The sequence below is a fragment of the Vipera ursinii genome (assembly GCF_947247035.1).
Source record: "Vipera ursinii genome assembly, chromosome: 3".
Classification (NCBI taxonomy): domain Eukaryota; kingdom Metazoa; phylum Chordata; class Lepidosauria; order Squamata; family Viperidae; genus Vipera; species Vipera ursinii.
The window spans coordinates 113,740,889-113,763,073 of record NC_139516.1 but is presented as its reverse complement, the minus strand read 5'-3'; the positions used below and the strand labels follow the sequence as shown (position 1 = coordinate 113,763,073).

Here is a 22,185-nt window from a genome sequence, read left to right as displayed (position 1 = left end):
ATGCTATCTCTTCCAACACCAAGCCTTGACTGAATCAGTTGAAAAGGAGAAATGGAGCTGAGTATCATCAGCTTATTGATCACATTTCATATTACCAGAGAGAGAAAAAAATAAATGAAAACTCAAAATCCTGAAAAGCCCTCCAGCTCAAAAGTCAGTCTAGCAGCACTTCTTTCTGGAATTAGCCATCTAGCAGGCTAATTTGAGCACAGTGCCTCCAATCCACAGCCAAGACCAGATGGTCCAGAAGGATACCATGGTCAATAGCTGTACAAGCTGCTGAGAAATCCAGTAGAATTAGGAGAGTGTTACTCTCTGTAATTTCTGCTTGCAAAGATTATCTGTCTGAGTGATCGTGACAGCTTCAGTGTCACAGTTAAGTACTGCCATTGTTATACATGGCCCTCCAAAGGTAAACAAAAAGAATTATTTTCAAAGTGCACAACTTAGTTCTGAGGGAAGAACAAGAGAGATATGGATATACTGCAAACAAATGAGTAAGGGGCTACATTCTAAGAACTGCTATAAGTTATTATCCCCTCTTCCAATCTGAAATCATGCTGGGGAGCAGAATTCCTGGTCAACATGGCCTGAGAAAATGCTGGTTGAGGACACCTGTAGTCCAAAACATCCTGAATGTGGCAGATCAGGGAAGATGGTATATTAAACTGAGATATGAATCCCAGTGTTCCTGGTTAATGACATTTGTGCTGCTTTTTTCTAAAAGAGATCAGGATGATAATATATAGTTATCTTTCCCTAATTGATTTGCACCCAAAAAGCTTCAAGACCCAGTAGAATTTAAACTGGATGTCTCCGCTTGCAGTTCAACATTGCAAAGATTCCAATACATTGGCTCTCCTTAGATCGTGAACTGAAGTGCTATCCAAAGATACGTCATGATTATATATCCTCTTTCCATGACCATTAGGAGGCAACAGCCACATTTAGAGAAAACTAAAGCACAGCAGTTCGAAAGCACGTAAAAATGCAAGTAGAAAAATAGGGACCACTACGGTGGGAAGGTAACTGCGTTCCGTGCTCCTTTGGCGTCTAGTCATGCCGGCCACATGACCATGGAGACGTCCTCGGACAAGCGCTGGCTCTTCGGCTTTGAAACGGAGATGAGCACCGGCCCCTAGAGTTGGAAACGACTAGCACGCATGTGCGGGGGAAACTTTAAAGCACAGCATAAGAGTGGTGGCAGTCCCTTGAGCTGTTATTCTCCACATCTAGTACAGACTGAAAGCAGGGGGTTCTGCTTCATTTTGTTTGCAGTCCGGTTGCTATCACTTTGGGACCAGATCCTCCAGGTGACTGCTTAAATTTACTTGGATTATCCTGTTAGGAAAAAGAAAGCCTGTTCTACAATGCTACGCCAAAAATGTAGGCAGCAACCAGCTTCACGTACTTGTTCTGGCAACGGTTGTATTGCTTTATTTTCTGCTTACAAGTGTTTAGCTGTCCAAAAACGTAACTGGAGATCATTGTTACAGTTTCTTGAGCAATGTTGTTCTTGAAGGGCATGACGAAACCTGAGACATCAGCCCTTCCAAATCCGAGCAGCCTCAAAAATAAACTCTAATCCATTTAACAATGTGACCTGCTAACATTTGTTTCAACAGAGTAGCCAGGTGACATGGGATAACATTCCATATCTGAAAGAGCCACTAGGAGAACATTATGAAAACATACTCCAACTTTCTTTCCTTATTTTACCATTCTGTTGGCAAATGATGTAAATTCCCCAAGCTTTTGATGAATCTTTAATTACTTTTAGTTTCTTTAGGGCACAAATGTACTGTCACGCCTTTCCCTGTAACAATGATGTACTAATGCAGAATAATTTATCTCATACTTATTCCATCTATTTAAAAACATTTTTTCCTCATTTATCAGTTGTATATTCTTCAGAAAGAGCCTCTTTAGAAGTAGAAACATAAACATTTGGAAGGATGGTTTTCTCTTGATTAAAGCAATGCTAAGCTGCCTCCTGTGTATTATATGGACTGAGGCCAGCATCAGCAGTTGGCACTTACTGGAGCCCCGAGTTTGGGAAAAAGTCTCCCATTGACCTTAGATGTTGTTCTCCGCATTTTCCAGTGGAATAAATGTCTCTTGGCAGCAAAAGAAGCGGAATTATACTCTGTCTCTTAGAACCTTCTTAATGGGCAAGTCCTCCAACACCAGATAGGAGAGGCAATGGCAGACGTGGTTTTTGCTTTGTCCATCTATAGATGGTGGGTAGGACCTCTCAGCTTGGGAGAAGTTAACCATATTCAATTCAGAAACCCTTGCTTATCTGCTATAGAAACTTCATTTCTAAGGCAATTTCTAATTTCAGAACTGGTGGTCCTACCCTATCCTGGCTTCAGAGCCTATATCGTTATGGCAAAACAATAAACTCTCCAGAGAGAAGAGACTTCTCAAAAGAAAATGGGAATCACCGTATTCTATAGCACAGCAGAGGTGGACCTCATAATTACTTGTATGAAAAAGAAAGAAAACTCTGGAATGTTTAGATCCATTCAAAGGAAGATTGGCAACAGTAGCTGCCTTTCAGGATGCCAGTCCAGTAATTTGGCTTTTGGGAACCTGGAACAGAATTTGGAAATCTCTTCTTTAAGAAAGCCAGTTGTGGATGCTTGCTGTTAGATGCATTATAATCAGCCTCACTCAGCAACACATTCTTTCTTTCCTGTGTTTGTAGAAGTCCAGTTAGTTTTAATACGTTACTTGGAAAACTCTTTCATTTAAATGGAAAGCATCTGTCAAAAATTTTGGCTCCTTACATGTTTAGAACTGGAATGCACCATTGAGCCCACCCCCCCTTTTTTTTTAACTTGGTAGTAGGTTGCATTGATATGCAAGGTTCTTAACTACAAGAAATTGAGTTTAAGGACTTTGGAGTTTGGAGTGTTGAAGAGTACCTGTTTCTTGCTTTTTGTTCTGGAAATTTCAAATTAATAAGTGTACCTGTTGTTTCAAACGCTAGTCTAGTGTTGCTGACCACTTTTCCTCCTAATCTTAGAACTATGTGAAACAGAAGGCATTTTGTGCAAGCAAAATGATTGCACTAAGCTGTTGTTGCCATAGTAAATTAGGGGATTTTAGATCATGGTAGTTTTCCTGTCTGACAATATATTATGCAATTTGAGCTTTAGGCTGTATGGACTGAACAAAAAGCAGCAGCAGTATGGTTGTTTTTGCAAGTGTTCAAAGCAATACCGTATTTTCCGGCGTATAAGACGACTGGGCGTATAAGACGACCCCCAACTTTTGAGATGATTTTCATGGGTTAAAAAGTCATCTTATACGCCGGAAAATACGGTACATTTATAATGAATGACTATTATACTTTCATGTTATGGATGATTGAAAGAGTCACAACTGAATATAGTCTTTACACATCAGAAGAACAGCACACTGGAGAATCTGTGCTGGGGTAGTGGCTTGTTACACCCTACAGTGACTTGTGAAATCAGCATGTGTTATTTGAAATTATATAATTAAATTGCCACTTGGTCCAAAACCATTTCAGTGTGACAGTGGAGATGCTTTGGTTTTATGATAACACATATGGTAGAGGCCTCCAAACTTTTTTGCACCAGGGACCGATTTCATGGAGAGAGGTTTTTTATGGACCGGAGGGGGTGTGGTTTTCTGTGCTGCCTGCATCCGGTGGATGGGGCTTTGCTTTTTTACGTGGCCAGGTTTCTGGCATGCTGCGGCCCGGTGCCAGTCCACGGACTGGGGATTGAGGACCCCTGATATATGGCATAGTGATTATCCTGAACTGTGAATAAGGTTATTCTTGATTTAAATCTTCCACTAATAATAGTGGTCTGTTTTTCCCTGCTAATAAAATAAAGCATGAAAAATAGTTTGTGTGCGTGGAAGTAGTATTATCATTCTGTGCACTGAACATGTGTTTTGTATTCAGAATTAGGAGGTAGACCAAAAAAGTTCACAGTGACTTTTCCTTCAGAATTTTTTTTTTAATCTGCCTTCAAAATTTTCCTTCTCCTAGGCTCTGCATTTCTCTTTTTTCACCTACCTTGTTTGGTTCGAATTGACGAGGACTCAGAGTGGTTAACACTGAACGAGTTTATTGAATACACAAAGTCAACTGTCAAATGTCAAATGTTGCAACCCTTTTATAGAGAAAGCGTTTGAACTGTAACCAATACAAACTGTCTGTTTTCCCGCTCCTTGGTTGTGGCGTCCAATGATTGCACCTTATTTTCCCGCTTTAAACCTTGCAAAGCTGCACAGTGTTTGCAATATCTTCTATGGCTTATTGCTAACTATTTACATACACAACACCCCTTACCCCCCAGTTGGTGTCATTTCTTTACAAAGTCCTTTAGGTATTTTGGTGGCCTATGTATTCTAGAAGGGTATCTGTTACTTTGGCTGCTAGGGGCCCCTTTTCCTGGTTGACTGCTTGGCTGCTGGTTACTATGCTGGTTACTACTGGACCTGGGCTCAGGGTTCCTGGCTTCAGATGTACTGCCTTGTGTATTAGGTTGTGTTTGGGATTCAGTTGTCACTGGCCTACTTCGCAGGGGTATTTCCCAATCAATTGGACTGAATTGTTGTTGATGGGCATCTGGAAATATGTCATCTTGCCCCACCACTACACCACTTTCAGGCCTAATGTTATCTGTACTGTTTGCCCTAACTGAGCTTTGGTCCCCCTCAGCTGGCACACACCCACTAGATCTTTTCCTCAGCTGGTCTATGTGTCTTTTACAGACCCTATTCCCTTCCCCCTCAATGATGTATGATAAGGGACCTAAGATTTCAGTTACCACCCCAGGAATCCACTTATCCCCTTGGGCGTAGTTCCTGGCCCAAATCAAGTCCCCCACTTCAAATGTTCTGTTAGGAATGTCAAATTCAATGTTTGGTTGGAGTCGGTCGGGGTGTAGTCTGTCCAACTTGGTCAAGATTTTTCTTCCCCACCTCATTTCAGCTGGACTTTTCCCTGTAGCCGAACAAGGGGTTGTGTGTTGGGCCAACAAGAACTCAGCTAGTCTCTGATGCCAGTCACCTCGAATAATTCTTTTAAGCGCGTCCTTCGTGGTCCTCACGTTCCTTTCAGCCAATCCGTTGGTGGAGGGGTGGAAGGGTGCAGAAGTCTTATGCTTAATCGAGTTGGCCTTGAGGAAATCCTGAAATTCAATAGATGTGAATTGTGGCCCGTTATCAGACACTATTAAATCCGGCAACCCATGAGTGGCAAAGAGGCCCCTTAATGCCTGTATTGTTCTGCCTGCCGTTACTGAACTGACCGGTACTACTTCTAGCCATCTAGAGTAGCTGTCGACCACTACAAGGAACGTTAACCCCTGGAAAGGTCCAGCGAAGTCAATATGAATCCTGGACCAAGGATTCCTAGCTAACTCCCATTTATGTGTGCGGATGTGTTGTTGTTCAGGCCTGGAACGTTGGCACAGATGGCAATTGGCAACGCATTCCTCAATGTCTTGGTCCAATCCTGGCCACCACAAGTGACTCCTAGCTAAGGCCTTCATCCTTACTATTCCAGGGTGTCCTTCATGCAATTCAAATAGAATAGCTGATTTGTGGATTCCTGGGATTACTACACGAGTTCCCCAAAGTAAGCAACCCATATGAACTGATAGTTCATCCTTCCTTCGGAAAAATGGACTGTATTTTACGTCTGGGTTGGCGTTGGGCCAACCGCTCATGACCCAGGCCATTACTCTCCTTAAGATGGGGTCCTTATTGGTTGCCTCCGCTATGTCTTTAGCAGTTAGGGGCAGATCAGGAATATCTTGTAGGGACATTACTTGTCCCACTGGGGCAGGGTCCTCCTCTGTTGTGCTAAGGGGCAATCTGCTAAGAGCGTCTGCATGACCCATGTCTTTACCTGGTCGGTATTGGAGGGAAAATGAATATGCTGAGAGGAAAATGGACCATCTCAGCATCCTGGGAGACATAATTTGGGGAGTCTGTTTATCAGTGGTAAACAGTCCCAGCAGGGGTTTGTGGTCTGTCAGGATTGTAAAGTTCCTGCCATACAGGTAGTCGTGGAACTTTTTAACTCCTGCCACTATGGCTAAAGCTTCCCGGTCAATTTGAGCATAGTTCCGCTCTGCCTTGGTTAGTGTGCGGGAGTAGTAAGCAATGGGTCTTTGCATTCCCTGGGTGTCTAAATGGCTGATTACTGCCCCGACGCCATAAGGCGAAGCATCGCACGCCAGGTAGATTGGTCTATTTTCTATAAAGTGGGTTACAGTTGAGCTACTGGAAAGGATATCTTTTAAGGTCTGGAAACTCACTTTGTGCTTGTCTTGCCAATGCCAAGGGGTCTTCTTATCTAAAAGCCTGTGCAGTGGTTCTGCAATGGCAGCCTTATGTGGCACAAAAGTGTGATAAAAATTTACCAAGCCTAGGAAGGCCTGTAGCTCAGCCTTGTTCCTTGGTTCAGGAGCCCCTTTTATTGCTTTAATTTTTTCAGGGGTAGGGTGGACCCCGCTTTTGTCAATCCTGAACCCCAAAAAATCAGTGGATTTAACCCCTATGCTACATTTTTCCTTTTTTAATTTTAATCCAGCCTTTCTAAATCTACCCAGTACCTGTTCCAGCCGCTCTACTAACATTCCTTCATCTTTTCCAGCTATTAGGACATCATCAAAGTAAGGGCATACTCCAGGTATGCCCTTTAAGGTCCTCTCCATCACTTCTTGGAAGATGCCTGGAGCAGCTGCAATCCCAAATTGCAGTCTGTGGACTCGGAACGCCCCCTTGTGGGTAACAATTGTTTGCGCCTCTGCAGCCTCTTTGGAAACAGTCAACTGTAAGTACGCATGCGCCAAGTCGAGCTTGGCGAAGATGGCGGCGTCCTGGATCGTGGCGAGGACCTGCTTCACCGTCGGGACCGGGTAAGCATGCTTTTTCATTCCAATGTTGAGGGTCGCTTTATAGTCGGCGCAGATCCTCACATCCCCATTGGGTTTGAGGGGTGTGACGATCGGCGTCTCCCATAAACCGCCCTCAACGGGTTCTAAAACTCCGAGGCCTACAAGCCGGTCGAGCTCGGCCTCGATTTTTTCTTTTAAGGCAAAAGGTACCCTCCGGGCCTTTAGCCTGATTGGATTTACTGAGGGGTCTAGGTTAAAATTAATGGGGGGCCCTTTGTACTTGCCTAGAGATCCATCGAATACGTCTGCAAATTCTTTGCAGACGGATTCGAGGGTCTTATTTTTAATCACAGAATTTATTCCCCCTATCCAAATTCCCAGGGCAGGAAACCAATTAAGCCCTATTAAGCTAGTCCTATTCCCCTCCGTAACTACCACATCTAAGACCCCCTTAAATCCCTTAAAATTAACTCTAAGGCTGGTCTTTCCCTTTACGATTATTGGACTTTTTTGGAAGTCCGTTAATTGAATATTTGTTGGGCTAAGTGGAATTCTTTTTCCACTTAGTTGTTCAATTTTTTTCAGGGTTTCAGTGGAAATTATCGACACTGAAGCCCCAGAGTCGATTTCCATTCTGCAAGGAACCCCTTGCAGAAGGACTGTGATTTTTAATTTTCCGTCCGGAAAATTGTGCCCCCTTCCCTGCCTTTTCCGATTGACTCGGGCCACCTCCCCTGGGTTTGAAAATTTCGCCCGGGATCTAGGGGTCTCCTTGCCACTAGCATTGGGGGTTACCTTACCCTCTGGCCACACATCGACTTCATTCAGACGGGAGTCCCGGACGCGGTTTCTGCAGATGGCCTGGATGTGGCCGGTCTTGCCACAAGCCCTGCACTTGGCGGTGCGGAATCGGCAGGAAGCGCGGGGATGGTTGCCGCCACAGCTGCCGCATCGGTTCTGGGTGTCGTTGTCGCGCGGTCTGGTTGCGGTGTCCCGCCACGGTCGTTGTGCCCCGGTCGGTGGTCTCTGCGGTGTTGCGGGTTGTTGCCGGCGGCCGGGTTCGGGCCCTTCGCTTCTAAGTTGTCTGGGTGCCATCTTCCCAAATCGCCTGGAGACTTCGGCGATCTCTTCCTCCCACTGCTGATCCACCTCCCCGCAGTCCACATAGCCCTCTTGGTTAATTTCAGGTGCTGTCGCCATGCTACTGCGGGGGGGGTCGCGATACCCGGTAGACTCATACGTTAGGAGTTCGTCGAGCACTTCCTGTAAATCGCCAGTAGGTTTGGCGATTATTCTGTTTTGTAATTGTTCATCGCGTAAGCCTAGCACAACTCTGTCCCGAATCCTAATTTCTAAATTATCGTATTTGCAACGAACTGCGGCTTCCCTAACGGCAGCGACGAATTTCTGTATGGATTCCCCCGGTCTCTGATTTCTCTTCTCGAAGATGCGCCGCCAAAAAAGTTCGGACCTTCGGGGAGTAAAGTGCACCTTTAGTTTTGCAAGGAGGTCGGCATAGGGCACGCTGGAGACTGGTTGTGGCTGGCACAGCCCGACAGCGACTCTGTAGACCGGTGTGCCGCAAATTGTCAAAAGTGCCGCCGCTTTTTTTCGGTCGTCGGTGATTCCGTTCACTAACAGGAATCCTTCGACCTGACCAATATATTCTTCCCAATCTTCGGGGAAGTTAGGGTCAAATTCCTTCAATGACCCGATTTGCGCCATTCGGAGAATTTTTTTTTCCTATTCTGCCGCGGCCGCTCGGTTGACTGTGACTCGCTCAGACTTTGCCGCCTTCACGACAATTCTTCCTAATCTCTGGTCTTCTGTCGATCCCACCTTCGTCGCCAGTTGTTTGGTTCGAATTGACGAGGACTCAGAGTGGTTAACACTGAACGAGTTTATTGAATACACAAAGTCAACTGTCAAATGTCAAATGTTGCAACCCTTTTATAGAGAAAGCGTTTGAACTGTAACCAATACAAACTGTCTGTTTTCCCGCTCCTTGGTTGTGGCGTCCAATGATTGCACCTTATTTTCCCGCTTTAAACCTTGCAAAGCTGCACAGTGTTTGCAATATCTTCTATGGCTTATTGCTAACTATTTACATACACAACATACCTTTTCCTGATCCTACCAACTTTATCCACCATTCTGCTTGAAACCAATTTTTTCAAGCCCCAAAGAGAGGCCTTTACAGGTCAGGATTCAACAATGACTGAATCTGGAGCCTCTGTGTACAGAGCAAGTACTCTGCCAGGTTGCTGTGAGCTTTGCCTGAACTACTTTGTGCTCCTTAAAATACCACTTCACTTTTCGCTGCCGTTGTTCCTTTCCTGACTGTGCTGGTCCCACTGCTTCCTGCCTTTCTAGTAGTGAGCAATCTAAGTCATTGAAAGGTGAGCTTTGTGTATTGTTAAGAATAAGGTGAACGGGTTTGTAATTTTTTTTCACACAGCATAATTCACGACATATACTTCCTCTGATGGTGGAATGATGACAAGGGTTTCTCTAGTCTACCAGTGTGGGCAGGTATCTCCCTTGAAATCTCGGATCCCAAGTTGTTTAGAGCTTTGAATCCAGCCCATTCAATCACGGCTAGAAAAATAAAGGCAACCAAAGCAGCTGTTCCAGGTGCAATATTACATAGGTCACAATAGCTGGCGACGTTTTTGTTCAGCTGTAATTTTCAGAGGGCCTCTTTCAATTTTCAATTGGCCAATTCAAAAGACTCCTTAAAGAGGGTTATGCAAACATCCTTGGCTCTAGAACTCAAACTGAGGAACTCTCAGAACTAGGCCACTCAGGATGTGCTTCTGCCAAACCCAATTCAAAGCAATTTATCATCAACACTTGTCGTTTGTCATTTAATATCTTTATTATTATTAATCTGTCTAGCCTAAAGAAGGAATTGGTGGAGGTAGTAAATTAGAGCTTTTTCTTCTTCTTCTAAATCCGGATGGCCCCCGACCTCCGTACCTTCCGTCGCGACTTAAAAACCTTCCTGTTCCAGCAGTCCGGCCTGGCATGATAGCGTTAATTGGGGTCCCAGTTTGTTTTCACTATTGTTTTTATTACTTTTTATTGTTCATCTGTATACCTTCCTCTGTACACCGCCCCGAGTCCCTCGGGAGAAGGGCGGTTTATAAAAACTAATAAATAAAATAAATAAATAAATAAATGTTCTCCAGCTGTTGTGTAAACTGCATGTGCATAAAAGAGCCTCTTGTTGTACTCCAAATATTGTTGGAAGGCAAGAAAAGTTACTGTGCAAAATTTTGAAAATGTATATTGTCATAGCTGGATCAAATCTGCATTAAAATAAAAGAACAACCAGCTATAAGACTAGAAGATTATGAATTATGTACAAACCCAAGAATTTTAGAATAAATTGGATTAATCAAAACTAATTAAATATCTGGAAAACAAGATGCAGATATGCTCTATCAGATCAGAAATGTGAGATGGAAGTAGAGAGCTATGGAAAAGATCTTGAAGGGGTTATTCAGAAACCATCATAGAAACAACAAGGGCAGAACTATTTGTTGAACCCTGGCAGAGAAATTAATACCAGGAAGGAGCTCAGACTGGGTCCTCTTTGACTCAGAAGATTATAAAAGGGAGGAAAGTGAGACTTGCAGTATTCTGCTACTATAGCCTATGTCAATTATTTACAGTTCTAGTCTTCCTATGGAGTCAGTTTCTTGATCTGGTCTTTCTCATAGGGTTATCAAGTAGATCAAGTATGTATTAAAAAAAACAAAATCACTATTTTTATAAGACCATATGTGTGGAGGTGCCATGTGGGTTAGGAAGGGTTTGCAGAGGTGCAATGCAGGTTGAAAAGATTATGCAGGAATACGCAAGGGATGCTGTGCAGGTCAGGGAGGGCATGTGGAGATGTGTGAGGGGTCCCACGCAGGTCGTGGGTTGCAAATGTGGGTCAGGAAGGGTGTGTGGGGATGTGCAAAGGGTGCTGTGTGGGTTAGCGAGGGCATTCAGGATCGCAATGTGGTCAGGAAGTATGCAGGAGTATGCAAGAGGTGCAGCACAGATCAGGCAGGGCTCTCTGGGAAGCATGAGTAGCTTGCACAGTGCAAGTGAGGAGAGGCTGGGGAAGTTGCATGGGTGGAGAAGATTTACCTAAGGAACTTGTGACCCTTTCCCATTGCTGATGCTCCCTATCATCTTCCACAAGCAAAGACTTTGCTTATGAAAAACGGACAGGGAACTTTGGAAAGGATGACCATGTGACCGTGACTGATACTGGCAGTGCGGTAGCACTGAAGCAGTAGCAGCAGAGTGGTGCTACGGTAGATAATGGATAGAAGTATTCTAGTGAAAAGCAAAAAATGTGATTTTTTTTAATAGTATGGATCATATAACTGTTAAAGACATTGAAATAAATGATATTGTTTCTTTACTGATGTTTAGTGTACAAGTTGCTTAGATCCTCAGATCTACTGCAATAGGTTAGACCAGAGGTCCCCAATCTTTTGGGCACCAGGGACCAGTTAGGTGGAGAGAGGTTTTTCTGTGGACCGGAGGGGACCGGTTGCTGGATTGCCACGGCCTGGTACTGGTCGACGGACTGGGAGTTGGGGACTCCTGGATTATTAAACTGTCACAGTTGAGCTATTACATTTATTGCTTTCATTAAAGCTGTATGCAAATGTTAATTAATGGAAAGCAAATCTAAAGTATGTAATTATTACAAAATCACAGCATTACTATCTGTTTTGCAGCTTGCAGCTGTCATTGAGATGCTAGAAAGTGCTTTCTATGGTTTAGACTTGCTAAAACTGCATTCTGTTACAACGAAGCTTGTGGGTCGTGTGGAGAAACTGGAAGAGGTAAGATGAATTCCTTCTCTTTTAGGGATTATCTGCATCTCTTTATGGCTGAGATGCAGAAATCAAACAAGCTTATAGCCTCATTACCGAAAAAACTTCCTCTGAATTATTATCTACATCGTGGACTGAAGAAATGATAATACTGTGTGTAAGGTTATGCTGAGTTGGAGAATTATGTAGGCTAACAGGTTGAGAATCAGAGCTATTAGTAATAGAAACTATTGAAAGCTGGTGTGCAAAACAAAGTCGCTATATTTCATAGCCACAATATGGAATGTGATCAAGTCAATGCTGACCACTTAAAAGTTCTTCTCCTTCAGTGTAAGAATTGAAACAGGTGACTATCTCTGTTTAACGGCTTGGGTTTTTAAATACCAGAGCATCTGGAAATAATTCAGTAGGTGAAGTTTTGCTGACCACATGGTTATTAAAAGCATATTTGACAACTCTATAAATATGAAACAACTGTTTTTTCACCGAGTAAAAACCATACTGTTAATTATAGGCTACTAAATCACTTGCATTTAATAATGGGAAAGCACTTCAAATCTGACAACAAATTCTAATTTTACATCTTCTCATACCTTGGAGTGAGAATCTAAAAAAAGAAAGCGCTAGAGGTCTGGAGGGCAATTGGATGGTGACTAGTCTGCATTTTAAAGAGTGCATTTTGGGGTTATTTTTCCTCTTTGAGAGGGTTTACCTTTTATAAAAAAGATGATCAAACATGTACAAGAGCAATTTGGAAATAAACCTCCATTTGGTTATCAATGACAGACATTGATATAGAACTTTTATTATACACATTAGATATAGAACTTTTATTATACACATTAGAAAACTACAACATTATATTACTTTTTGACATAATTGCCTTTCAAATTGAGGCACTTGTCATAATGTCTTTCAAGGTTTGAAATTCCTTAGTAGTAGTCGGCGCTAAATCTGGGCTATGTGTGTGTGGGGGGGTGATCAAAAACATCCCAACGGAACTGCTTCAAAGGTTCTTGGGTGCGTCTAGTGATATGCGGACAAGCATTATCGTGAACTAACACACCAGAAGTCAGCATGCCCTGACGCTTGTTATGGGTGGCTCATCTGAGTTTTCATAAGGTTTCACAGTAGACTTCTGAATTGATGGTCAAACCACGTTTCATGAACTTCACTAGCAGTACTCCTTTGGCATTTTCACATTTGGCAGGATTTTCTATGGCAGCATTTCTGGTGTAGTGTTGGTTCCCAATAATGCTCATCTGCACACCACTAGATGCACCCAAGAACTTTTAAAGCAATTCTTTTGGGAAGGTTTTGATCACCCTCCCTATAGCCCAGTAGTTTTCTAATGTGTATAATAAAAGTTCTGTTTCTGTGAGTGTCTATCATTGATAATTGAACGGAGGTTTATTTCCGAATTGCCCTCGTATAAGTTACGTATGTGAGCTTCATGATGGTCTTCCTTCATGATGAAAATTGGTGGGAAATGATTGACTGCTACTTTTTCAGTGGTGCAATCATAGGATAGCAGGACATCATAAAATGCTGGGTATGTGCACACCTGCCTTTTAATTTATTTTGTCTTTAATTATAGTTTTATTTGTACCTACTATGAGAACTAGGTAGCCTTTTGATATTTGGCATTTTTTTGATGATTTGAATCATCTGGTTAAATTGAATTCTGGCTACATTGAGCGGCAGTTGGCTGTAAAGAGTATAGGGGATATAAGTTAAGATGAGAGCATAATGGAATCTCAATCCAATCTGTTATGGTGGAAATTGGCCTTGAACTTTTTTGCTAGCCTTCCCCAATCTGGCATCTACCAGATATGTTGGACCAATTCTCACAATTCACAGTCGGAGGTTATGGTCCATTTATCTGATGGGCACCAGATTGGCAATTGCTGCAGTATTCAAAGATGTTGGCTACAGTTGGAAATGCCTGTGCCCAATTAAATGGGAGCACTTGTGTTTTCCCACAGATGTCTGATCTAATCACACCTTATTGTACACCTGGGTTGGGTTATTGTAATGTGTACTGCACTGTGCACAATTTGCTCTGAAAAGTATCTGGAAATGTATAATGGGTGCAGAATGTAGCAGCCAGATTTTAACTGGAAATGACTTTGAAGATTATGTTACTCCATTATTAAAATAACTACACTGACATACAGTTTAATTCAAAGTGTTATTTATGCCCATTAAAGCCCAAAACCACTGTGGAAAATTGCTGCCTAGTTATTATGACCTTCTAGGAAAGCTTTTTAGCTAATTTCTGTGGTGAATAAAGTCCACAGAATAGCTGACCTCTCACTGTGGAATTTTCTCCCCAAGTATGTTCATCTGGTCTCTGTGTGGATGGCTTTTGAGCCCTATGTGAACAACATCTTGCTTAAGTCCAGCCTTGGAGCTGTACAGTTTTATGCTTCCTTTCACCGCTTAAAAATATTTTGCTAATTTTCCTGTCAATGATGTTTGTTGATTTTTTTATTTGAACTTTGATATTTTATTGTTTTAACTGTCATATTTGTATTTACTCTTGCTGGTAGCTACAGGCAAGACTCCTGGGAAAAGATGATGGCAAGGATAGGAGATGAATTAGGTAGAGCTATGGTCTGACTCTGTAAAACACAGTTTCAACTTTTATGGGCAGCTTTTGTAAACTCGTAGACTAAAAAAATTGAATTGTAACCTGGAGCTTTAGCATAGGAAGTTGCCGTATGCTGAACTGCAGCTTTGTACCCAGAGTAATGGGTGGTCCATCACTGCAAGCCATCAAGAAAAGATTGAACAGCCCTTTGTCCAGAACACAATATGATCTCTTGCCTTGGGCAGGAGTTTATTCTCGAAGACCTCCCAGCCCTATGATTCTGTAAATTGTTAACAGTAAAATAAATTGTAAATTTTAGATAGTTTAAATATTATTGTAAGCGTGGAATTTTTGTTCCTGAAAGTGACACTAACTGCAAGTTGCACTTTTTGGGCTAAGAGGAACCAGAGACAGGGTGACTTCCAATAGAAAACAATTTTTTTTGGAACACTGTCTGGGTTGGGAGCAGAATTTAAGGTGAGTCTTTTTGGGCACCTTTTCCTCTTCAAACGAAAAGTGGCTTGTATATCAGCATGTTTATTTAAAAAAAAACAAAGCAAAAACATAATATAGATTGTTTCATAGTTCAGTTGTTACAATGAGGAGGACCAGTACAGTATTCTTGTCTTACACTGCAGCTGGAGCTGAAGAGATAAGAGTGTTCGCTGGAGAGCTTGTTGTTTAAAGAACAGGCCAGATTTCAAGGAGAGAATCGCTGATTGTTTCTCAGGTGTTTCTTTTTTTTTTGTCCCCCTCACCCCCCTTCTCTTAAGAGTTAATTTTTGATTGTAGGATGGCTGATCTGCATTTTTTTCACATCTCAAAGTAATTGTGCTGCTGCCTTCCGTCAGAATTGAAACTGCAGCCTATAAGAGAAGCCATTTCATCCCATCAACCATAAAATATCCATCTCTACATAACAAAATAGAAAACCACACACTCCTGTCTTTCATGATAAAGCAAGCATCGCTGTTGTGCTGTAAAATGCCACAAGGGTCTTTGTTTTAAGGCCACAATCAAGTTTTTGCAGTTAAAAGTATGTAAACGTTTAGTTACATATAATATAATGAGGTGTGTTTGAGCCTTCAGGTAATTCCACATAATCACTGGGTTTACGCCTTTTAGTAGCAAACTTAATAGGACTGTATTTAATGTTGGGTAAATTCCACCATCCCCCATTGCCAGGCAACTGGCCAAGGGGAGGGGGCAAAAATGAAAATCATCCCCACCCCGCAAATGTAAGAATCCAGTTGGCCACTAGAGATGGGCAATGGGAAGGGGTTAAGTGAGAGATCCTGCCAATAGGAAATTACCACCAACCCTGCAACCCCAGGGGAAGTGCTGCAAAGTTGTTTGTGCTGCATTTCCTTTGTAGCAGGAGATGTTCCAATAGTTAATTCGCTTGGCTTCCTAGTCCCCGTGACTAGTGTTGAAAGGATTTAGGCAGTTACTGCACACTGAATTTAGGAAGCAACAGCATGCAGGGATGCTTCAGTTGTCAGGAATGCTATGCCACATTCTGGCGTTGCATTGTTTGACCCATGGGAACAATTAAAGGAACTGTTGATAGACCTGGTGTCCTTTTAGAAATAGAGCTTGAGTCCTCTTGGAAATAATAGGCTGTGGTTACTGATGTGAGCTTGAACATGCAGGAAGCATGATAAAGGTTAGCTTTCTGGGTGATGTACATTATACTGTTTTGCCAGTTATTGACTTCAAACTGCTATTGTTTGTATTGCAATTATAATTACAGACGATTATCTCCCATTTACTGCCAGGTCTAAGCACGTATTGTATTGGACTGCTGCTGTTCAAAATTTGAGCAGAAGGAAGATAATATATTAGCACATGTTGAGTGGAACTGAACTAGTCCTGCCTGCTTCATTTCAGTGATACCAGCTTCCCTAAATTTAGCATATTTGTGTATTTTTAAAACAGTAAAGGGAAAGTGATTATATGCCTCTTTTTTCTGGCTATTGACTGGATTGGGCTCTCTCCCCTTGTTTCTGGAAATTCAAGGCAACTAACCATTGAAGGCAGAAGGAAAACCCAGAACTAAGAGGGTCTTTGATATTACATTGCCTCCCTGCCCAACATGAATTATAGTATTGACTGTATTCCAGGTATAAATGATGTTTACTTTCTCACTTTTGAAACATATTCCAGAAGATGTCTAGAAACTTTACCAAAGACAATAAACAGAAGAGACAGAATGCAGAAGAAAGTTTTCAGGAGATGGATATTGATAGGACAATTATTTCTCCTGACAAACATGCTGACAGCCAGAGTTCATTGCAGAGGGATGCTGCAGCAGCTTACACACTCACAGAGGTAAGGCACAAGGCGGAATCAGATTTCTATTCCACCCACTCTGAACATTAGAAATTTCTCTTACGAATAAAATCAGAATTCTGTTGCTCTTATTTTAAAGTTTACACTTCTGTGCGGAGCCCAATAAGTCCAATTAAAGGCAATTTTTTTAAAGGGTGAAATTTGAGCAATGGGTAACTGGATTCTTTGCTTTTGAACCCACCCCCTTTGGGTTTCTGTAAGTAGACGATACTTTTGTGATTTAGAGTCAGTGTGAGAAATAACACAATGAATTTCTAGACCATCTAAATCAGATACGTTAAATTTGTGACATCACATGACGTCGCGCGACGTATCGGAACTTTTTCCCCATCGCCGGCAATGGGGTGGGCATGGTTTTATCGTGATGCATCCAGTCCTTAGGCTGGCAGTTTGACACCCCTGATCTAAATAATATCCCCTCTAATATTCAGTTTACTATGGAGGTGGGCAACATAGCCAACTTGCATTTTTGAATGTTCTGACCAGTGAAGGAAAAGTAGGGCTTACATTATATTGAAAGCCAATGAACTCAAATTTCTAGCTACCTAAAAATTCCAACCATCAGCCCCGCCAAAAGACAAGCATAATCAGAAATATTAGTGCCTCTGCGAGACGTGTCTGTCATCTGGCGGATTATTAGATGAGTTGAGCCATCTTGCTAATGCTTACAGAGTAATGGACATTCTTCCAGGGGAATCAGGCAAACCATGTGCTCAAGCAATAAAAATAAAATTGAATATACATCTAAGGGAAATGTCTTTCTTCCTTATTCTGAGAAAGTTACAGATCAAACTGGTAAATCATTGAAAAGCATAACTTTTAAAATAACCATTTATAAACCAACAAAAAGTCCAAAAAATTATTTCAATCACTTCAGGAAAGTAGAAGTCTGCTCTCGTCATTAGGAGTTTATTTTATCCCCTGCAATTTTTGCCAGGTTTATCTTGGATCTGCAAAACATGGTATTAATACCCAATTAAAGGCGTTGTTGATTAGAATAGCTTAATAATAATAATAATTATAATAATGAAGTTGGAAGGGATCCTCCTGCTTTTGCCCAGGAGGAGAATAGAATTTGTGCACCATCTTAAACTGGTAAAAATAATTTCTAATACTGATGCCATGTGGTTCTTAAAGCAACTTGCAATTGGCAAGTCAGAAGGATCAGAAAGCAATTGTACCCCACTCTTGCTTTAGTTGGATTTCATTTTATTTTACTTTATAAATATATTTTATTAATTTTTTACAATAACAATCTTTAGTGCTTCGTGAACAGTGTGTTGTCTGGGTTCATATATTTAAAACAATAAATGATAATTATTTTTTATAATTAATATGTTAGTAATATATTTTTTGATCCTCTCTTCTTCCTGTAATATTCTCCTTTTGTCTACATTAAACAAATATAATTTTTAATATTTTCAGTACAAACCAAATTGAATATAAATATTTTTAGTATTTATGCATATAATATGTAACATGTTTTTAATCAGCTTATTTCCATTGTATTTATAAAAAATCATCTTACTAAATCATTATATGTCCTGTTTTCAAGATTCTTATTGAAGCTTAGTTTCCCCTCAGTATTCAAACCACTCTTATCAGTCATAGTTTTCTCAAAATTGATTACCTTTAAAAATCCAAACCCTCTCAATGTTTTAACATTTCATATAGTATTATATTACTTATATATCTTATTCCTCTTACTATAGGGCCCCTTTACAAGCTTTATCTATTCTTTTGGCTATATTCCAACAATATTCAATCCTATAATACACCATCTACTAATCTTTCTCTAGCGTCTCTTTATGTCCAATTTATATATATATAAATAATCTTGATCTTCTTCTTTTGCCAAGTCGCTTTCCAGATCAGTAAGTTTAGCTTGCCAGGTTGTATTTTTGTAAGTGTTATTGGGGACAAAAAAGACAAAACAAGTAAGGTATTAGATTTTTGTCTCTCACGTTTTGATGATTCATCTGACAGTCCTTTAATCCATTTTATTCTTCTTTTTTATCCTCAAATTAGTTTTCAAGTCCTGGAGGATAAGGCAACTTTTTTGTCTTCTTTATTATAGTACGGTTTTACAGATTTTTTTTGTTTGTATTCAATTGTAGTTTTCTTCATTTCTAGCTTTTCTATTTAAGTCACTTTCATTTAATTTATATTCTGTTATCTGATTTGTTTGTTCATTCTTTGTTGTCATTTTTTGAGTGTCATTTGGTTGTAGGTTTAAGTTAGAGATATGTTTATTTACATTGTCAAACTAATTTCTAATCTCATCATGGTTTGAAACAATTATCATTTGAATCTGTTGCAGCATTTTGTATATTTTCTCCTGGAATGTATTTGTATTGTCTTGAGTCATTGTTCCTGCAGTTCTTTGAAGCTCCAAACAGGGTTCTTCAGGAAGAGGTGTTAGGTATGGTTTTATATTACTTGTAGATAGGTATATAATATCCATTTTATCTCTCCCTTCTAAGTAATTTTCCATCGGTGTCATAGTCTTTTAAATTAGTTTTATCAAGCCAGTCCATCTTAAAATCCAAACAGCCAACCTTACGTAGTTCTTGTCTTTATATAATAGTTTTATAATCCAGTACATTTCCAATTGTCAGGGCACCACTGAAAAGAATATTCTATGGCAGTTTTCTTTTCAGGGATCTTATAATTATCAGCCAGTCAGGAATCAGTTCGAAGTATTTGACCATCTAAAAGTTTTCCAGTAATTTCTCCTTTAGAAGATTAACCAAAGGCCAAAATTTTTATTTCTTTGCAAACAGTTCTTAGGTTAAGATTTAAGAATGCAGTTCAGTGTGTTTATAATCCCAGAAGGTCAGCAGTTTCTAAACATATGTAGTTTCACTCAGTGGTAGATAACTCAATGCTTTGTTCCCAGCTGTTTCTAGGTGTCTTGCCAAATTCTAGGTCAGTGCTCCTATAGTTTTCTCTAATCCCCCACTAGACGTCACTGTTCATTTTTCAACTTTTTAAAACAAAGAGTTATTTATTGTTTTTCTTTTTATATACATATAATTTCATCAATGCTTTTTCAGATATAGAGTTTTAACAATTTTCTTAGCTTTCAAATTTATCCAAACTGTGGTAATGTTTATTCCCCATAAAGGTTTAATTTGCCGCTTCCGTCTATAGAAGGGTGAGGCAATCCCCCTCCCCCTTCTCACTTTGGGAGGCTTTTTGCTTCTTGGGGATCTTTTCCAGAAAATTAGGTATAAAATACCTAATAGGTATAAATAGGTATAAAATTCCTCACCTAGTTTCAAGCACACTGTTCATTGTTCTGCTGGTTAGTGCCTTTGGACTTCGGCTGCAAGTAGCTTGGGCTGGTCAATGAGGTGTGGTCAGCCTTTCTCCTGTCAGGTTAGAAGGCTTTCCCCGAACTGAATGAAATGACTGCCGTCGTTCCAGAATCGTCGTGGCACCCTTCTTTTTTCGCCACCTCTCTGGGATGACTTAGACCCATTTAGCATCTCCTGGCAGGGCAAAACTAGCCACGGGGTCTGGAGGTCTGCGATCCTGCAACCGGGCGCTACAGCGCAAGACCGGAAGTCCTGGATTTCATTTTATTTAGCTTTATCTAATCAATGTCTAAATCATTACTGATTTCTAGAGAAAAGAGAAATAAATCTGGAAATATTGATAGTCTCTGAATCTCTTTTGGTGATGGAGATATCATTCACATTAATCCATTGGTACAGCTCTGATTTCCCTGGGCTACCCATGAGTTGACATGAGTGATACACAGTGATCTAAAATGTTATCAAAGTACCTTTTCCCATCAAATACATACGGAGGAAAGTACAAGAGAATCTAGCCTCAGGAATAGTTCAACTGGATTACTGCAATACAGTGTTGTTACAAGTTCTGAGAAACTGCAGTTGGTGAATAATACTAGACTTTTTACTTTGGTGTAATACCACTTGCCTTACTGTATTTCTAGGTTCTAATTGCCATTGACAGATATATAGAAGCATCCCTCTTAATGTGTCATAAGTGCTTCAGAAATCCCGGTACGTCAAACCATTAGAAAATTTGCTTGATGGAAATGCCAAATAGGCTGTCTTTATGTTCCTTCCAAAGAGAAGTTAAATTAAACCTATCCCTGATGGCTTTTAGGCAACTTGGGTTGCCACCGAAAGAGGACAATATGTGGGAATGGCTTTGGGAGGTTTTCCAATTCGTGGGTGTGTCCCATGAGCTAAGTTTAAGAAGGTCATAGTTTAATTATTTTGGTTTCTTAAAGGGAAAATATGAAGAGGTTTTCGTACATGATGAAAAGGCTTCTCGGGATATAAGCTCTGCTGAGTCGTTGCATTATGCGCTCCCAGCTACAGGGGCAATGAATCCAAAGGCAGTTTCACCAAGAAAACTTCACGTGAGGAGCAGGCCTCCCACCCAACAGAACGTTGTCCGAGAAATCACTTACTATAAGGCCAAAGATGCTGAAGCAGAAAATGACCTTGAAGATCGTGAGTTAATGGTTTTTTTTTAAAAAAAAATCATAAATGTTATAATTTTGTATACTGTACTTTTAATAAAATTTTGTTAGACACTTTCTCCTAATACTTAAATTATTTTAACTTGATATCACTGATATATTTTTTTTAAAAAACATAATAATTTGAAAAAAACTTTTTTGATAGGAAAAGTTTTTGTGTGTGAGCCGAGGAATGGGCCTGAAAATACCATATGGCTTGAAAATTGTATTCTTAGAAACAGTTTTACTGAACAAATGAATGCATGTAAATGAGTCTCAGTGTGGGCTTTTGAAACCAAGAAGAAGAATTTCACTGTCTTCACTTCCTAGCTTATGTTCTCAGACTTATTCAACTGTTGAATAATTATATGGTATGAATTGTGCTTCTGGGACTTCCGTCACATGAGACAATTTAGAGCCTGGGATTTAGAGATTAACCTTTCCATTTGGTCAATTATCCTGGTTAGAGGGTGAGAATGTATGGTGTGCATGAGTGTTTGTCTTCCTTCCCTGACATGAATCATTTGCTGTTGAACATATGGTGCTCTCTACTCTGCAAAGTCCTTTTTTCAGAGCATCTGCTTTCCGTCACTGTCACTCTGTGGATTAGACTGCATATAGTTTGGAGCAAGCAGGTGTTCCTGCTTCATAACTGGGAGTTGGATTATGTGGCCTCCACATTTCATTCCAAATTCCAAATCCTATTTTGGTTTTACCTACTTGTCGCTCTATAGTTTAAACACAATTCAGAATTCAGAGAATTAAGCGCATACTCATACATGACCCAACTCAGTTGCAGGTTTTAAAATATATCCTGAAGGAGATTTTGCAATCGATTATCTATGCTATAGTTCCTCAGCTGTCCAGTAAACAAAGCTGGAAGGTTGCCAATCAGCTGTTGAAGAAGGAAAGTTGGATCCTGCTTCTTTGCTTCCTCTTCTCTGCCAAGCAAATGATCCGAAAGATGACATTTGCTTTTACTAGCTTACGAACGTTCATTCTTCA

The 22,185-nt window shown here is 40.6% G+C and overlaps 1 protein-coding gene across 2 annotated transcripts in view; it reads left to right on the top strand.

Annotated features, from left to right (window-relative positions):
* Positions 1–22,185, top strand: part of OLFML2B (olfactomedin like 2B) — a 42,037-nt gene that overhangs the window by 5,398 nt on the left and 14,454 nt on the right. For both annotated transcript variants that reach the window (XM_083359461.1, XM_083359460.1), the window contains exons 3-5: positions 11,639–11,746; positions 16,497–16,661; positions 20,947–21,172. In XM_083359461.1, coding sequence (XP_083215587.1) covers positions 11,639–11,746; positions 16,497–16,661; positions 20,947–21,172 — 499 coding nt within the window. The remainder of the gene's footprint in view (positions 1–11,638; positions 11,747–16,496; positions 16,662–20,946; positions 21,173–22,185) is intronic.